At 35.4% G+C, this 19,080-nt stretch overlaps 1 protein-coding gene across 3 annotated transcripts in view; it reads right to left on the bottom strand.

Moving 5' to 3' along the window:
- The window catches only part of LOC128997999 (aminopeptidase N-like), a 33,948-nt gene that overhangs the window by 12,589 nt on the left and 2,279 nt on the right, over positions 1 to 19,080 (bottom strand). For 2 of the 3 annotated variants that reach the window (XM_054423901.1, XM_054423900.1), the window contains exons 1-7: positions 8,522 to 8,661; positions 7,166 to 7,338; positions 5,546 to 5,653; positions 3,832 to 4,013; positions 2,135 to 2,290; positions 1,550 to 1,712; positions 291 to 439 (exon numbers count right to left, since the gene is read on the bottom strand). In XM_054423901.1, the coding sequence (XP_054279876.1) occupies positions 291 to 439; positions 1,550 to 1,712; positions 2,135 to 2,290; positions 3,832 to 4,013; positions 5,546 to 5,653; positions 7,166 to 7,338; positions 8,522 to 8,615 (1,025 nt within the window). In that variant the 5' untranslated portion in view covers positions 8,616 to 8,661. Of the gene's footprint in view, positions 1 to 290; positions 440 to 1,549; positions 1,713 to 2,134; positions 2,291 to 3,831; positions 4,014 to 5,545; positions 5,654 to 7,165; positions 7,339 to 8,521; positions 8,662 to 19,080 lie in introns of those variants that run through there. The other variant, XM_054423902.1, reaches the window with a different exon arrangement.

The raw sequence follows: 19,080 nt of genomic DNA on the forward strand, positions 1-19,080 counted from the left end.
AGAAGGAAATAGCTTGTCACGTAATATGAGATAGCTCGTCGCAGCATACTTGGAACCGTATATGCTATGGTGGCCTTTAAATTTAAGAACAAGGATGTAATCAGGACACAGCATTGTTTAAAACAAAACATCTCATTATTTACTAAGGATTGACAGATACTGAACACATGCAGACGCCTGGCTCAGAAGATGACTAGAATATAAGGATATAAGCCCTTATGATTTCATAAAGCGATTGTGAAATGAAAGCATGTACCATTGGTCTTTGACTACCCTATGTATGTACCTACCTATATGTAATCAACCCCCAGTTCTCCATTGCTCCAGCATTAAAGTCAGGAATAGCAACCATGTCTTGCTTGGGCAGAGGGTATCCAACATCAAAGTACTGTTCGTAATAGGACAAAAACTTTGGCCCAACTTTCCTGGCAAATTCCACCTGCAAAATGTTATAATAATTATAATATTTAGTCTAATTGAAATTCAGTTTTCGTTTTTAGATGACAGAACAATGAAACAGAAATAAATTTAGAGATTCACCAAGATTTTAATTTAAACATTCTTGCGACCAACACAGATTGTACAATAATAGGTTACATACATTTGTCTGAAGACTGAAGACGGACAAAGGTATGCAAACTAATATATTGAGAATTAAATGTATCAAATTCACCACATTGTAAAACAAAAGTGGAGTAACGTCAACTAATCCGTCAACCTGAAGAAAAGTCATTTAGTTTAAATTAAAAACAAAGCTGTGTGTTCTGGTATACTGACCAGAGTGTACAGCCAACCTGTAAACCAAGGAAACCGGAAATTGTACAACTATGATAAAATACAACCAGAAAAAATTTAATTGTACATGAATTTCAAATAGAACAAGCATATTAAGAATAATTGCTATACTATGGTCGAGTACTCTCTTTCATTAAAGGCGTCCTGTGGTTCTCTTTTACGCTTGTATTAAAAAGAATGTGATTGTAGGAGATGATCATAGGTGTTGCCTTCTTCTTGGAAATTTCCTCAATAACAAAAGCCAATCATATGGTGTCACTGCGAAAGCGGAAGCAATATAGAGTACCTATATTTAAAGTCCAAAAAAATGTTTTAATTTTATGTACAATTTTATTGCATTTCCGGATAATCTGGACAATTAGATGGTCCTGAGCATATTAGTACAGATTGGGTCTCTGGTGTACATTCTTACAGTAATACATAGTTCAGCTGAATTAAGATTGGATCAAGAAAATGAATTACCTCTTGATGAGTTTCTGTTATTTTTAGCTCATGTATGAGAAATAACTAATATCTGTATTTGTATAAATCTTTTCTTTTGTTAAGAGAGATTTCTTGATGAATCAGATTTTGATACCTTATTTATTCTTATCAAAATCAATTATCTCAGTGGAAACAGACCAAACTGTGTATTCCCTGACAAATTAACTTTTTACAGTGAACCACATGAGATCTCACAATAAAAAGTACATGTCTTCAAAACTTTTCAAACCGTATTTTCCATGTTAAATGAGAATTGCCAACGTATACACACCTGATCAATAGCATCTCTTCTGGCCCAGACCCGAAAGAGAACTTTGTTAGGTTGAGGATCTGACTCTCTGTATTCAAACTCGCTAACCATGAAGGCAACCAGGTAAGTTGACATTGGTACAGTGTCTTGGTACTCGTCCCAAACCCAGCCCGGCTTGCCTTCCCTACAAATCAAAAGACAGTTGAATAAAACTGGAAATAATCCTCCATGTTTAAAGGATGAAGATATAATTTACTCGGTTACTACCGCTTAACAAAGCAAAACTTAAATGAAGAAATCTTGAACTCCTTGTATGATTTTTCAGGATGGAGATTTTTAGTAATGAAAAATGTATTAACATAATTAATTTTGTTCATATTTCTTAATCATAAAACACAAATTTGAGTCTCACCACCCACATTTTTATCCTTGATGCAAAATATACTTCCGTATTTCCAATTTCCATGATTTTGGTTGAAATCTGATTTGTTAATAAACTTTAAACCGTAAGCAGAATAATTTCTAATCTCAGTTTTTGATCCGGTCTGTAGAAATAGTCACCATCAATATTATTACATATTTAACACATTTAACAAACATACTTACACAGGTGAAGTTCTTTGCAATGGCATATTACTGATGGATTTAAGTCCTTCTTTGTGGGCCATTTTGATGGTAAATTTTGCCTTCATACCAGGCTCATCAAAGCAGGGGAAAGCCCTTCTTGCATCCGTAGACTCAAATTGAGTTACAGCAAGCCATCTGAAAAAAAACAACCATTTATATTTAGTTTTTATCAAACAAAATCTTTCTAAAGATTCTTCTTGTCATTTTTACATCAGTGTAACATTTTTATTTCTTATTTAACAGACAATTTACTCGGTTGTTGAAGTTTTAACTGCTAGACTCTTGTACCTGTTTGAGACGTGACAAATCATGGATTAGTTACAACTACTCATCCTTGGCTTTTACAGCTCCATAAGGATTTACTGCCGCAAAGAAGATTACATTTTATAACCTCACACAGGTTTTAAAACTATATTTACTCCAAAGCCATATCTTTTACGCAAAGTTATTGTTAGTCATTTTCTTAAAGTGTAAATCTTATTTTTAGATTGATATTTTACAGCTTATTTAAAAAGTCTTAAGCCGTTTGAGAACAATTTAAGCTTGACCATTTAAATTCTGGAGATTTTTCGGCCATTTTGATTTTCCTACCATCACCATGTCTTTTCTAATGTTGTAAACACAAAAATAATTTTTTCTTTACAAATTGTGGTTTGAACGTAAATATCTGTGTGCTACACAGTAAACATAAGCAAAAAGTTGCAAAACTCCTGAATAGAGGGGCAACTCACTAAGACTCCACATACTGTAACTTTCACCTGAACTGTTGAACATTCATTTTAGGTTGACTTCTCACAGCAAGCTCTGCCACAGCAGGAGAACTCCTCAAAGTTGCACACCGGACCATACAGGATTCAAACCCTTAGTCTATGGTAATGGGGTAATGGTAATGTTGATGTCAACTACCAGGGAAACAACATCTGTAGACTGTTGGGCCAATTGGGCTATTGGTCAGACCTTTTTGTCTGACACACCAACAACAACAACAACAACAACAACACTAGTCAACTGAGGGTCAAGCGCAGAATTTCTAAACCTGACACCCATATTGCAGCATGTACAAAGCAAGTAAAGCTGTCAGTTGTTTTTGTTGACCTGAACTTGCATTGTTAAATGCAAGTGGAAGTTTGGTACTGTTAAACAATGTTAGATTTAGGATACTTGCACGACCCCTGAGGTAGAAATTCACCGCAATGGGGACAAAATCCGGAACATCTGCGATCGCGAGATCGTCACCATCATTACCTGCGATTGCAGCAAAATCGTGAACATAACTTGTGATAGTGGGTACATCATCATTGATCCTGCACTATGAAAAATTATAATAAAAAAAAATAAAATTCAATTATGATTCTGAAAAAATGATTTTTGTTAAACCCGCTGCAGCCCTAGGCCGTGTCCTGGTCGGATTAGTGCTTAATCCGGCACTGCATGTTAATCTTACATTCTATAGATCAGTCTTTGAAGCTCAAGTAGGGTTCTTTTAAAGGTATAACCAGAAGGGGTGCGAGCTGATCTAGAGCGCAGGACTTCGGTCCCTGAGGTCCTGTGTTCAAATCTTGCCAAATCACCAATGGATTTTATCTAAGTGATATTGGCGCAACCCCCAGGTCTAGCCTAAAGTAATGTGAAAAACAATACTTGGACAAAATAAAGGTAACCAGAAAGCCACTTACTTTGTTGTGTTAGCAGCTCTATCAAAGTAGCTCGAGCGGTAGTATCCTGCAAGTCCTTCTGAAAGGATTCCATGAAATGGAATATGAAGGATGTAGTTCTTTCCTGGAGTAACCTTTTCCCCTAGTTTCACTATCAAAAATTCGTTCTTGTCTTCGTACGATATTCCAGATATTGTTATATCCTACAACATAACAATTGTTACTTAATTTCTTTCTTTTAATATTTTTAAGCAGACACAGCACACATTTGTAATGTTGTAATGTTCCTTTTACACGCAGTTGTGTATGGGTTGTCATTCACTGCTCTCAGTTCATTGGTTACCAGTTAAAGTATAACATGAATCAATTTTCTTATTTTTTAGGAAGAATACAATTATAAATACAATTATAAGACACAGTACTTAAGAGGTATTATTAACACATTTCTAGGGCTTTTCAAAAATTTTAGTTTCAAAGGGAGCTGATGTTGACAATGTAATATGAACAAACATAGTTTTAGAGATAGGTATTTTTTTTTATTTTTATTTATTTTTTTTTTAAAGAGGTTGGCGGCCTCTTTTAACCTTGCATTTGCCCGTCCACATAGACTAAACGCCCGTGCGTGGATCGTTAACAGCAAAGCAAGGAGTGAGCCGGTACAGTACAAAGGTGAACTGTACTGATAAAATGTTATCTGCAGTGACCAGGATCCGAACCCACGACATCGCTGCCTTGGGCCCGAAGCCCAAAATCCTAAAATAAACTCATCCCTTAGAAGTAGAATTTCTGAATATTTTAAAACCTTGTAAAGGAGTGAATTTTCAATCTAATGAAACTATAATGGCTTTAAAACTTGATTACTTGTTGAAATCAGCTCTTCCTAATTTTTGTGAGTATTTAATGTAAATATTATCATTATCTATAGTCATGTATGGAAATACAACAGTAATACGGTACTTACATTAATTAGAATAATCAAATCTTTTAGGCCTATATCCTTAGGTAATAGCCATCGTTAAATACCCCCGCCACAGCAAACCTGTAGACTAAGCGAATTTCCATTTGCCTGATTAGATTTACTCTAAAATATCTCCTTAAAAATATCACATTTATTCCCTATTTAAATAGCATTGGTTTTAGGAGTACTTAGGTTTGCTGCAAAAGGGAGGGTAAAAAAGTGTTTTTTGTGTGTGAAATGTTAATAGTTTAGTATGAAATAAATACATTTTCCAAAATAAATCAAAATATGTTCATAAACAAGCAAATTACAACAGTTTACTTATTCTCCATAAGAATAACATGGGAATTTTTAATTTACAATTTTTTGAGTTTTCTTCCTAACCATTAGATGCATAATAACGCTTCAATATAGTAAATCATTTGTTTTATTTAAGCTCTACAAAATAGTTTGGATATAAATTGCAAAACTTTAATGTTTTTAGGGTCAAAAATGCTAAAAACCAATTTTTACCCCATAAAACCCCCCAAATATATGTATGAAATATATGTATATATGTATGAAATTGAACGGATGGTGTTTTTGCCTCTAGGGACCTCAAAACAAAAAAGTAAATTGGTCCCGGGTCCAGGTCTTATCATGAGAGCTACGGTAATAATTTATTCCCTATAAAAAATTGTCCAAAAATATACTACAGTATGTGTGTTATAAGTTATGTCCACTAAAAACCATGTTATATAATCTCTACAGTAAAACAAATCTGACTTTTTTTCTCACCTCAAATTCCTTCTCGCTAGCAACATGCTTGAAAGTGACTTCCTTCTCAGGAATCGTGAGGTTGCGAGAATGGAGGTAGATTGTGTCAGTTGCAGTCTTGCATTCCAGCTGAAAAAGCAAAGTGTGCTATGAATTTTAAATATATCTCAGGAACATTCTTCACTTTGAAAAAGATGTTCAAATAAATATTTCTCCACAATATTTTATAAATTTGATTTAAAACACTTTTAAGTATGAATTTAGAAGAGCCTGGCCCCCTTGGCCCATGGCAATGCCACTGCTCAGGGATGTCTGTGTTTCTGGAAACAAAATTCACTGTTTTCTGTTTCCCATTCGAATGGGAAACATGGAGACAAGATACATAACTGTTGTCTCAAGTCTGCATGTGTGGACGTGTCTCGAGATAGGAGACTCGATACATTTCGAAGGTGTTCAACATTCAGCCCATTTAGTTGGACTGCAAAGCGGTAGTACTGTATTACGATTTTTGGGCGGTGTTAAAAGAGCTGGATTGAGTCTCTATAAAGTTTTGGAATTAGTTTTTGATAATGTTTATTATTATATGACATTTTATTGAATTGTTCATCTCTTCAAGTTTGAAATCTTAGGCCCAACAAAGCCTAGCACCTTCAAAATCTAGAAGTCAACCTCGTGAAGTTCCCAAATCCTTCACCTAATCTGAAGGTGTGATAGAAGATAGTGACCATAGTACAAACCTTGCTCGAGAAAATTTTGGGTCCATCATCGCTATTAGCCCCATGGTTCAGAACCTGCACATCTCTTCGGTCGGCATACTAACAAACACAGAAACACTGGCTGGCTAGTGTAGACATCGGAAACTTGTATTTAAAACTATGTTGCCAGACTATTGGCAGACGATCAGTCGACTGTCTATCGTCTGTCCGCGCTCAGTCTCCATGTGTGAACTAGGCTTTAGATACCTCATGCTCATGCACTTGTGTATATACACCACAGATACACACCATAGACTTCATGTGATCACACATGTCAGTAGATAAATGTCATTGTAACATCCTGCAAGAGCCTAAAAGTCACCTTTTGTTACTTCATGCTAAAGCAACAGTGTATATAACAAGAGAGAGGAAGACAAGGAGAGATTACTAAAAGAGGGGACACAAAAGGGGGATAATTGAAGAGGGAAGAAATAGGAGTGATGACAGTTGAAAGGAGACATTTGGAGGAAGTCAGAATAGGCAATACAGAAGAGGGAAGACAGAAGAGGGAAGACATATGGAGGAAGTCAGAATAGGCAATACAGAAGAGGGAAGACAGAAGAGAGAGGAGACAGAAGAGGGAATACAGTTGGAGGGAGTCACAATAGGTAATACAGAAGAGGGGAGACAGAAGAGGGAAGACAGTTGGAGGAAGTCAAAATAGGTAATACAGAAGAGGAGAGACAGAAGAGGAAAGACAGTTGGAGGAAGTCAGAATAGATAATACAGAAGAGGGAATACAGGAGAGGCAAGACATAGATGGGAACATGGAGGGGTTTCAGAGAAGAGCCTCTCTCACGTCTCTGATCCAAAATGAACTCCCGACAGTTCTCGAATGAAGGAAGTGGTAACGTCTCCTATTTTATATACTAGAGGATGAGCTTACTTTTATCCAGACTTTGCCCTCAAAGGTGAAGCCCTCAAGGTCTGTGGAGATCTCTACGATGTAGTGGGTCGGTACAACATCTCCTCGCAGTCTGTACGCCGGAAGTTCTGAGTCTGCAGATGCACCAGCAGAGAACAGCGCCAGCACAGCTAGCACTAGTGGGCTCAGCATCCCTTTAAACATCAAGTAAATCTGAAGTTAACTAGGAGATAAGGTAACTGAAACAACCGAGTAATGTGTAAAAGAGCAAATTTCACAGGACCATCTAAAATAAGGTTGATATTATTAATAATTTTGATTGAATCATTCTTATAAAACTATAGTTATAACCCTCCCTCTTTCAACACAGCTGTGATTTTGTGTCTTTACATTTTTTAAAGATACAGGCAGTATTTCACAAATTTTAATGGACATAAATAAATGTAATTACTTAGTGTCAATAGAAACAAAACTATAAACAATTTATAATGTCACTATCAGGTGATTTTGCATCTTTTTCTTTACTATTTCACCGTTAATACTTCTAACTTAACTTCTCTAATATTGAAGGTAAAACAAAAGTAATATGAACATGTGACAGAAAAAAATGAAGAAAACATTGTGTATCTGCAACGGTAAAAGCAATTGCATTCATCAACATGATTCTCTGTTATTAAAAATATGATCTCTTTACCACTAGGCTTGCAAGCAAAACGGGGCCGCAGCAGTATTTTACAAATAGTTTTTTTAGGACACAAATTTATCTTTTCAAATTAATAATTTGCTGAGACACGGATGATGAAGATGCTGCCCCTGTGATCATGGGAGGTGTTAACAATTTTTCCGCGATCGTAAGAAAGTTCCATCTATAGGGTGGGGGCTGCTCAAGCTAATTTGGACTAGGGCCACAAGATCCCAATATCCCGCTCTGGCAGGTCCTTCTAACCTGTGAGGCAATCTTTGCTTTCCATTATTCAAATCTGTTATAAATAGCCCCATACTTTTTCCTGGTATTTAACTTATATAACAATTTTAAACAACATTAACACAAATCAATAATATTTGTGTTTATATGTGACCCCCCTATGAAACTAATCGTCCTTAAAAAGATAACATCACAATTACTTTGATAAATTAAAAAAATGTAACGTAAAAATAACAAAAAGACAAATCCTGCTACGATGAATTAATGTAAAAGGGGCTTTTTTGATAATTTTCATAGCCGATTAAAATATATATATACAGCCCAAAACTACAAAAATCCAGTGTTTTACAGTAGGCTAGTAACACACTGCACACTTGATACAGATTGGTAACAAGAGTTAGTTAACCCGTACAATAGAAATTAAAATGTGTATATTTATTATTTTTACATACCTGTAAAATGCAAAATGGAAATAACAGCGGCACATGTTAAAAAAATTATAAAAATGCAATATTTTAAAATGACAGAATTCCTAGTTTTTGCCATAGCTGGACTAGTGAACAATCAAAACTGAAACACCTGAATGATCCCGATATGACTAAAACTACAATTAGCAGATGGTTTGAGTAAACAAAAACCAACATTGGTGTTTAGCAGATTCCACGTAAACTATCAATCTTACTATGGAGTGAAATAACCCAAAAATTGAATAACACTCATTTTTATTTGTTATTGTTTCATGGATTTATCGATCTTTTTGTTTCATGTCAAACACTTACACATAACTACACATGATAACTTATTGTAATCATTTTGTTTATTATTATATCTTGAGGAAATAGTTTATTTTGTCCTTGCTTTAAAATCTTTATTCCACACTTTTTCTGAACTCCAATTTAATAGAAACTATTTGTTGTTAGGAATCCAATACTTTTTGCTGTTTTCATCTACATTTTTTATAGTTCGTTGATGTCTTGTTGTTATTTTTGTTGCAATGCTGTTTTTGTTCAATGCTTATATGTACTGCTTTTGTTATATGCAATGCAATTGATATTAGTTCACTTTGCTCCTGTAAAACATGTATTATTTGTAAATCGTGGGTAAATAGACTGTTAAAATTGTTGTTGCTGCTGTTGTTGTTGTTGTCGTTGCCTAAAAAGTAGTTACAAATTTCAAAATAAAATCTCATTTTTTTATCCAGCTTACATTTCTGTAGTTTAAATTTCATTTAGTTTTTTTTAGTTTTAATTATTATTTAAATTAATAAATACATCTGCTGCAACAAAAAGAAAGCTTTTTCCAGTTGCGTAATTGAGTTTTTTTTTATTCAAAAAAGAAAGAGGCTCATTATAAAATATCATTAGGACTAAGACCAGTATAAATATAATTGGCTTAATGAGTACTTTTACTACTTAGGTTTACTGCTACAAAGAACACACATTTTTAAGCTTACTAAGAAAATAAAAAAGTTATGAAGATATAACAGCGAGACCAGCGCGCAGTTTTTACGAACATAGCGGGAGCGGCGCGCGGTTTTGACGGACATAGCGGGAGCGGCGCAAGGTTTTGACGGACATAGCGGGAGCTGCGCAAGATTTTGACGGACATAGCGGGAGCGGCGCAAGGTTTTGACGGACATAGCGGGAGCGGCGCAAGGTTTTGACGGACATAGCGGGAGCTGCGCAAGGCTTTGACGGACATAGCGGGAGCTGCGCAAGGTTTTGACAGACATAGCGGGAGCGGCGCAAGGTTTTGACGGACATAGCGGGAGCTGCGCAAGGTTTTGACGGACATAGCGGGAGCTGCGCAAGATTTTGACGGACATAGCGGGAGCGGCGCAAGGTTTTGACGGACATAGCGGGAGCGGCGCAAGGTTTTGACGGACATAGCGGGAGCTGCGCAAGGTTTTGACGGACATAGCGGGAGCTGCGCAAGGTTTTGACAGACATAGCGGGAGCGGCGCAAGGTTTTGACGGACATAGCGGGAGCTGCGCAAGGTTTTGACGGACATAGTGGGAGCGGCGCAAGGTTTTGACGGACATAGTGGGAGCGGCGTGTGGTTTTGACAGACATAGCGGGAGCGGCGTGTGGTTTTGACAGACATAGCGGGAGCAGCGCGTCGTTTTGACGGACATAGTGGGAGCGTTGCGTGGTTTTGACGGACATAGCGGGAGCGGCGTGTGGTTTTGACAGACATAGCGGGAGCGGCGCGTGGTTTTGACAGACATAGTGGGAGCGGCGCGTGGTTTTGACAGACATAGTGGGAGCGGCGTGTGGTTTTGACAGACATAGCGGGAGCGGCGCGTGGTTTTGACGGACATAGTGGGAGCGGCGTGTGGTTTTGACAGACATAGCGGGAGCGGCGTGTGGTTTTGACAGACAAAGCGGGAGCGGCGTGTGGTTTTGACGGACATAGTGGGAGCGGCGCGTGGTTTTGACGGACATAGTGGGAGCAGCGCGTGGTTTTGACGGACATAGTGGGAGCGGCGCGTGGTTTTGACGGACATAGCGGGAGCGGCGTGTGGTTTTGACAGACATAGTGGGAGCGGCGCGTGGTTTTGACGGACATAGTGGGAGCGGCGCGTAGTTTTGACAGACATAGCGGAAGCGGCGCGCGGTTTTGACGGACGGTTACGAAATCGCGGTTTCTGTCAATGCTCTGGACTTGCTAAACCGCTAGTGCATAAACTCCTGTCAAATGACTGGCTTAAGTAAAGTCCGTATTAATGTAATCTAGATTAAAAAGTAGTGTACTTATTACATTTTGGTTTGAGTTTCAAAATGTATAGTGTTTTATTGTTTAGAAAATGATGATTTATATTATTTTAAACTATGCCACAGGTTGAAACAATTTAATTGATTTGGAAACAAGTTTGTACGGAAGAATCTTTGATTAAATAAAAAGAAAAAACAATACACAAAAATACATATGGAAGTTTGTTCAACCTCTTACTTTTCAAAAATCTGTTGTTTTCAAATTGATATTTTATATCAAACTGCTGTTGACATGTTTTTACATACCAGAGCTTTAAAATTAAATCAATGCAAAAATAATTTGGTAAGAATTGTCAACTTACTACATGATATATAATATTGGTGGAAAGGTTTGTTGAACCTTCGAAACACTTATAAAATGTCTGTATCATGTTAGAGACTAACGACGAGTTTTGACAACCCCTTACAGCTCACTGGACCGTTGGATTGCCTGTTCCTTCAGATAATCATCGCTCTGTCGATATTAGTTCAAGTGCTCCTGGCTAATTCCTTGACCTGAATCTGTTAAGTTGTAACGAACCAAAGATTTCTAAAGGTTTGTATATTGTAAACTTATTTAACATACTTACATTTTTCCGATTAATGTAATTTTTTCTAGATAAATCCTTATTGTTTCAAGCGTGCATGATACTGTACAAATCAAAATGCAAGGCTGTTTTGATGTTTTTGGTGTCCAAATAAGGCTATGTATCTCATATTTGAGGTCAAATTGTATGTGAGGGATACCATTATCACAGAACAAATAACAATGCACTAGCAGTAGTTTACAAATGTTCTATTTGTCATACTTTGTAATGTTTATGTTTATGTTAATAAAATAACATGTTTAACTCAACAAAATACATCGACGAAGTCTGCTTACGTTTAGAGGATGGTGTGTGGTGTTGTGTATCGTCTATGTGGTTCTTAGGTTTCCGTTAAATTTTAAATTTTAACTTGGTTTAAATTATTTTCTTAAAGTTACAATAAGAATAAATAATTTGCCAAAAAATCACGAAAAAATCCACGGATGAAACACAGGTTATACACGATTTCTGATTTAACAATAGGATGCAAATTAGACTTGCAGCATCCAAAAATCAATAATATATTTGAAGGTCTAATCAAAACACACGATGAGTAGTTTGATTTGTAAAAGAAAGTCTATCAAAATAGTTTATGAAATAACTTTTTTTCCTACCACCGTATTAAAATAAGCTATTTTGCGTAGGCCCTACTGTTTATAGGCGTAGCAATGTGATCATTTCTATGCAGAGGTAGCAAAATATCTATTTCATTGTGTAGAAAGTTCTATTTATAAGCTGATTTGTTGGTAACAAGAAATGGGCAAGTAACAGCTGATCAGCATGCACAATACACATGATGAAACCTTTTAAATGTCGTATAACTTTTATTATTAAAACATTGGGTGATAAAAGGTGTCATAAATTTCTTGTTTTACAACTGACTTTGTTTTCTAGAGATTCGTCTTTAAATTTAAACAATTTTATTAATGTTTGTGGCTTTCGATAAAACTCTTTGTTTTCGAGATATTAAAGATTTAAATTGTGCACCATTTTTAAATGGTTAAAGATACAAAAATAATGTTTATTGAAGTTCATTTAGACGTAATTTTACGCGTGTTTGTACCAAAAGATGTTGAAGCGTTAAAAAGCTAATAGGAAAATTAAATGTAAAAAGCACATACGAGCAGATAGACGGAAAGCTAGGCATGGTTATGTTGCAAAATCTATCTTCTCTACCCAAGGAAAATCGCACGAAAGGGGTACAGGCTGTTTAGGGACACCCTGTATAAAAATTTGAGCAAATAGTGTTTTTGGCCTCTGGAGACAACGAAATAAAAAGTAACTTAAATCGGTCACGGACCAAGGTCTTACGGTACCACTTAAGGTAACACAGTAGCTACTTCCCTAAAGGGAAATTTGCTAAAAACGAAAGCAGCTGTAACCATTTTTTGTACACACCAGATCCTAATGTAGTGTATTCACAAAGGTCAAAAAGTTGCAAAAACGTGACAGCTGGTCGTACAAGAATCGTCAAGCAAAAGTTGAAGCAGCTGACAGGTGACTTTACGTAAGAGGGACGGAGAAAGTAGTTGCGACAACCAGCTGACTAATGTATCAGCTGATCGGAAAGATCGGAAATACATCAGTAATTATACACCACCACTATTGAATGTAGTGGAACTACATAGAAACAACAGCACACGGAGAGCTCGTTAAACCGGAAAAATCGTTGATTTAATTTTACAGTGTTGTGACAGAAAGTGGTAGTCATTATGTATAATAACTCAATGTAGAATTGTATACATCGATAGAGGAAGCAAGTTAAGATGACAGTTTTTTTTCTTTCAGTGAATCCCTATATAGGGAATCAGATATTACTGCAAGTCTCGTGGTAAGACCTGGGACTTATTTACTTTTTTGTATTGGTATCCCCAGAAGCCAAAAACAACATCCGTTCAAATTCATATAATTTTTATGTGTGTGTCAGTTAGCACGATAACTCGAATAAAAATTATCCAATTTTGAATGAAATTTTGTACAAAATGTAAACCTACATTTATACGAACGAGTTTGCAAATCATCATGATCGATATAGGGAACAGGGTTCTTATTTTCGGTGAGGGGCGAGGGCTTGGGGAATGGGGTAGGGGGTGAAAATAAAGGTTTTCCATTTTTTATAAAAAAATACAATTTTACAATTTATTTCCAACTAAATTTGTAGAGCTTGAAAAACTAAAAAAGTTAGAATATTGAAGTGTTTAATGAAATATTTACGTATGAATTTCAAAGCATTCAATCGTATTTAATAGCTTAACTGTTTATGAAACCGCTGGAGTAAAGAGAAATCCTTTAGACCTTAGGGAAAATATTGTAATATCTATTTCTTGCAACAATACCTTTCCTTGTTGGCGTAGAAAGTAAAATGTTAGAGAGAATTTCTTCAAGGCTATTAAGATAATCTATATTGCAGTTTGTCACTAGAATCTGCGAGTGTTGTTTATGCGGCACATCTATAATTCATGTTTGGACATGTTGATTTGCAAATCACGTTGGTTTGTAGCAAGGAAAGTAGGCTCTTGCCGTGACACGCTTGGCACTTATCCCTGGGTTATGAAATTCCCAATCGGGTTAACTGATTGTGAGCCTCGAAACCTAAGTACTTGGTGATTTCGAGCCCCGTACTGAAGCTGCAATAATGGGTTCGCCAATCTTTATCGCGGGGAAGGGGGCACTAACTAAACTTTATGAACGACTCTTAAAATCGAATTGATCGCTTGTTTCAGTTCATAGAGAGCTTTCTTCATACGGAAAGTAAATCAAAGAAAACGTCTTATAACACTTAAAACATATATTTACGCTTATACTGTTACTCACAAGACGGTAAATATACAAAAAAGGTGGTAAGTGGTGATCGATTTCGATTGGACACTCCAAACTCAATTAACAGTTTATCACTCATATTTTTCATCTTTAATGTCATACGGAATACTTGTCTGGGGAAATTCTTGCCATGGTAAGAAGATATTTAGGCTTCAAAAGAAGGCACTTAAAATCATAGCTAAAGTACCCCGAAGAAGTAAATAAATTATATAATATTTCATAAATAAATAATATTTCATTTCATTTCAAGAAGTCCATGCAAAATCATCTTTCAGGCTTTTAGCGTTTTGAAATTTTATGACCTGTATATTTTAGAAGCATTATTTTGGGTATTCAAAAATTTGTCCATTTTCAGGGAGGGTCACACAAACCATAGGTATAACACTAGACATAAGAACCTAATTAAACCCACTAGCCATAGATTATCACTATTTGAAGCATTACCTCAATATATTGGACCAAAACTGTATAACTTGATTCCTGATCATTTAAAAAACATCGCAAATCCAAAAAAGTTCAAACAAAAATGTAATGAATGGTTACTGACAAAAACATTTTATTCTTTAAATGAATTTTTAAGTGGAAATTGGGAGGGTTACGTGTTGAAATTATTTTATTTAGATTTTTACTATTTAGATTTAAATTATAATGCATTGACAAATGTCCTGTCATTTTATGATGTAATGACATTCTGTAAATAAAAAATAAATAAATCATCATCAGACCCAATAGGCGAATGAATTTTATGTCTTTATACTTACTTCATAATCACACTTACTTAAAATCATAATTTGGAATTATTTCTAAACATATAACTTAAAATTAAAGATGGTCAAGTACTAATGAACTTAGGCCTAGTCCTAAAGCCACATATTCTTGCTGTTTAAAATGCAAAATATACTATAGCAAATATAAACGTATTACTGTATTTGCAACGATACTGAATATTACATATTGTCACATTATTGGAAATACAGTGTGTAAATTAAGTATTGAAACAAATCTGTATTTTTTAAACCGAAATAGATAGAAATATTCTGTTTGTCGTTGATTGTTAACAAAGGTTCCGTAATTTTTTTACATAAAAAATATTGTTTAACAGGGTAGGGGGTGATTTTTTTTTTTTTTAATAACAACCCCTATTGAGTGGCCCCTCATTTTGAAGGGTTTGTCAAAATAAATACAATGGTGCAAACCCAAGGTAGATATTTCATCCTTAGCCTAAATGGCGGGTATTCCAAAATTTGATTTATGTAAAAAAGCACACATTTTGGAATACCTGCCATTTCGGCTAGGGGTGAGATATTCACCTCGGGTTTGCGTCATTGTGTTTCTTTTAACAAGCCCTTCAAAATGAGGGGTCACTCAATAGGGGTTGCTATTTGAAAAAAGTGACCCCTACCCTGTTAGGGGGATTAAACAATTTTTTTGTGTAAAAAATTGCGGAACCTTTGTTAAGAATCAATGCTACAAACAGAATATTTCTATTTATTTCGGTTAAAAAAATACAGATTATACTTAATTTACACACTGTATGTTTACGTCGTTATGAGTTACAAGTTTAAACATAAAAACTTGTGAAAGAGTACAAAAACTATAAATTAAATTACAGGTTTGCACATTAAATTAATTATGAGAATTATGACATTCACATTGTATTTACTGCCATTGTCACAATCAACCTTGCATTTTTCTCACGTTCAGCAGGAAAATACGACATTAACGTGTTTGAAGAATACCACATTGTATTTACGAACAAGCAGGACGTCCATCTAAATTTTCTGTATGCGAGAGTCTGGGGGGGGTACGGAATAGCTCCCAGTAAATAGGGGGGTCCAGGGGCCTTACCCGGAAAATTGTTAAAATTTAGGTAAAAATGTTTGATTTTACGCATTTTTACCCAAACTCCTCGGTAATATTAGAAAATTATAAACTTTTATGTTTTAGAGCACAATTTAAAAAGATAACTAATTGGTTAACGTGGGGGCTCAAGCACCACCCCCCACCATAGGCCCACCATATTAATGTACGCCCATGCGAACAAGTCTGATAATACGAAGAACTAACCGTATTTTGACGGATCAAACAACGGATAAAGATTTTTTCTGACGAACAACGATGTGACTATCCCAGCCCAAATCACGTGTTTGACCTTTGGCCCGGGTCAACCACCTGGGAGACCAAGGCACCGAACAGGTTCCAAGGCTTAAACATGTCACACGATAACTAGTTAGGTCATGGACCGAGGTACTTCAGAACCAGAAGGCTGAGGTGGCTCAGACCGTGTAATACTGGAACGAACTCCAAGACCACAGCTTTCTCCTGCATAATGCCTTGCCTCATTGACATTTTAAATTAGGTGCGATTTTGCACTTTTTGCCAATTTTGATGGGATTTGGCAGCTGATTTTCCTGGAGCTTTCACTTTATATTGATACGTTGCTCCAAATATTATGTAAATTCTTGTTCTTGTCTGAATTCAACAGTTTCAGTTATAATTGGGTTACAGAAATATTGCACACAAGTAAAAGGTATGTATTTCTAAAGCATTAATAACACAGCGATTTTATCTCTGAGGGTTAGTTTAAGTTTGACCTCCTTAAAGGTGGAAGTAGTCTTATGTATTTTTTTAAATAAAACCAAAAATGTTTGTAAAAAGAGTGGATTTCGAGGTTTTGTATGTTTTTGGATGTGTACAGAGCTACAGACAACGCCAATTTTAATATACATTTGGTAAATCTAGGTGGTCTTTTATTTGGATTTTTAGTGTCGATTTTTCCCATAAAACCCCATAGAATAACGGAAAATCAGATTTTCACAAAAATGGCTCAAACGATTTGAATTAAAATTGGATAGGTGTGTTATTGTCCTTTTTACGCTAAACCAAATTCTATAACTTCCAATGCTGTAAAACTTACGGTTCAAAATTTATTACATGGTGATTGCTCCATAGAATAACCATAGTTTCTCCCACATACCCATTATAGTATTGTTGGCAAGCTAATGGGAGAAAGTATGTGTCAGTTTGCGGATAAGGTTTATTTTAATCGTGATGGTAAATGTCCGCATTAATATGTTAGACAATAAAACCTATTGCTATTTATATGAGAGTGAAAATTCTACAAATTGAATGTATTTTGAAAGTAAATGTAAAAAGAACATACTGTTTGCTGGAATTATTTTTTTTATATCATTCATTAATTTAGGTATCGCCATCCGGAACACATTAAGGGAAAGAACAGAATAATTTATAAAATCGTTATGAACCAAAAAAGTGAGCGTTAAAAATTACAATCACTCAACTACAAGTAGTGCCGTCACGAATACAATATTAATTTGTATTCATGGTGCTTGTTTAATTATTTCAAACTTGACAAATCTAAGATTATTAATTGTTAACAATTTGTGTTGATAAACCGATCCATCCTTGTGTAACAAGTGACGTGACAGAAGCAGGCCAAGCAAGATTATCTGCATCATCACACAGTTTAACTGCACATAAAACCATTTATAAACGGTATTTAACCAGTTTAACGTTCCAGGAAGGCTATTAAGTCGAAGGACTACAGTTACGATTCATAATGCTATCTTTCCCAATATATGCATGGTCGTCGGCAAAAGAAACAATAAAATTCACCCGCCGCAGCAAACCTGCAGACTAGCGAATTTCCATTCCCCTTACATGATTTTCATTCCGTAAATATGTCAGATATTTGTTTTTATTTAATATTTCCTTTTTAAATACGATTAAGTTTAATTAATATTTAGATTTGCTGCTACAGGGAATATAATAAAGTATGTTTTCAAAGAAATGCCAATAGGTAGTATGCAATGGAAATTTCCAAATTAACTCAAAGTATATCCATAAACAATCAAATTACAACGGTTTACTTATTATCCATAAGAATATCATGGGGATTTTAAATTTTCGAGTTTTCTGCGAAATCAATAACCGTTCAAAAACGCAAGATAGTAAATTATTTGTTTCTATGCTCTACAAAATAGTTAAGAGAGAAATTGGGAAACACTATGTTATGAGGATCAAAAATGGGAAGAACCAATTAATTTATACCCCATAAAACCCTATTCCCATGCACAATACACCTGCCCCCCCCCCCCAGAAAATACCCCAGCGGGCGACATGCAATCGTGCACTTTTAGGCATATAAAGTCCACTTCAATGGTACTTTGACCATAATCAGATAAAAAGTGTACAGGTTTAGAAAACTACCACCGCTCACTCCACCATCCGAATCGACAGATTTTTTTCATAAAAATGTATTCATGCAATACATAACAATGTTAGCGTTAAGGCTACGGCCACACGGGCGTTTTTTCGCGCGTTTTCACGCTGCGTTTGTACGTGAAAAAAACGCCCGTGTGGCCGCAGCCTAATACATGTTCAAGCAAGCATACCAACTAACTGGTCCTAAAACAGTTTCTTTCAAGTTTGGGTTTAAAAAAGTATATAAAAAAGGATTCTTCTCGGTTGGATTTTAATTTTTATTTCGTTCTAATTTCAATTCCACGTTCTGATACAAATTTCTACTGCAAATCTGGATACGTTCATATTTGTTCATTTTTACATTGTTATTTTTGCGCTAGTCAACATTTGGTTTTTAAAGGAAATTTTGTGTATTTTTGATTTTTAACTAAACCATTTCTACTCTAAGAGAAAAATAATATAAAAAATAAATATAAACGTTATTTTAAATTTACATCGATAGCATTTACAAATACTCTAGCACAAACAGCTTAATCTTATCATTTTTATTTTAACTGTTTTTTGATTTAAAAAGGTTTGGTTTAAGATTAAACTCAAGTTAAATGGAGCTGAACAGAATTGTATTC

Source organism: Macrosteles quadrilineatus, unplaced genomic scaffold (assembly GCF_028750875.1).
Source record: "Macrosteles quadrilineatus isolate MER2022 unplaced genomic scaffold, UCM_ALF_1.0 Scaffold_7__1_contigs__length_78375512, whole genome shotgun sequence".
NCBI lineage: Eukaryota > Metazoa > Arthropoda > Insecta > Hemiptera > Cicadellidae > Macrosteles > Macrosteles quadrilineatus.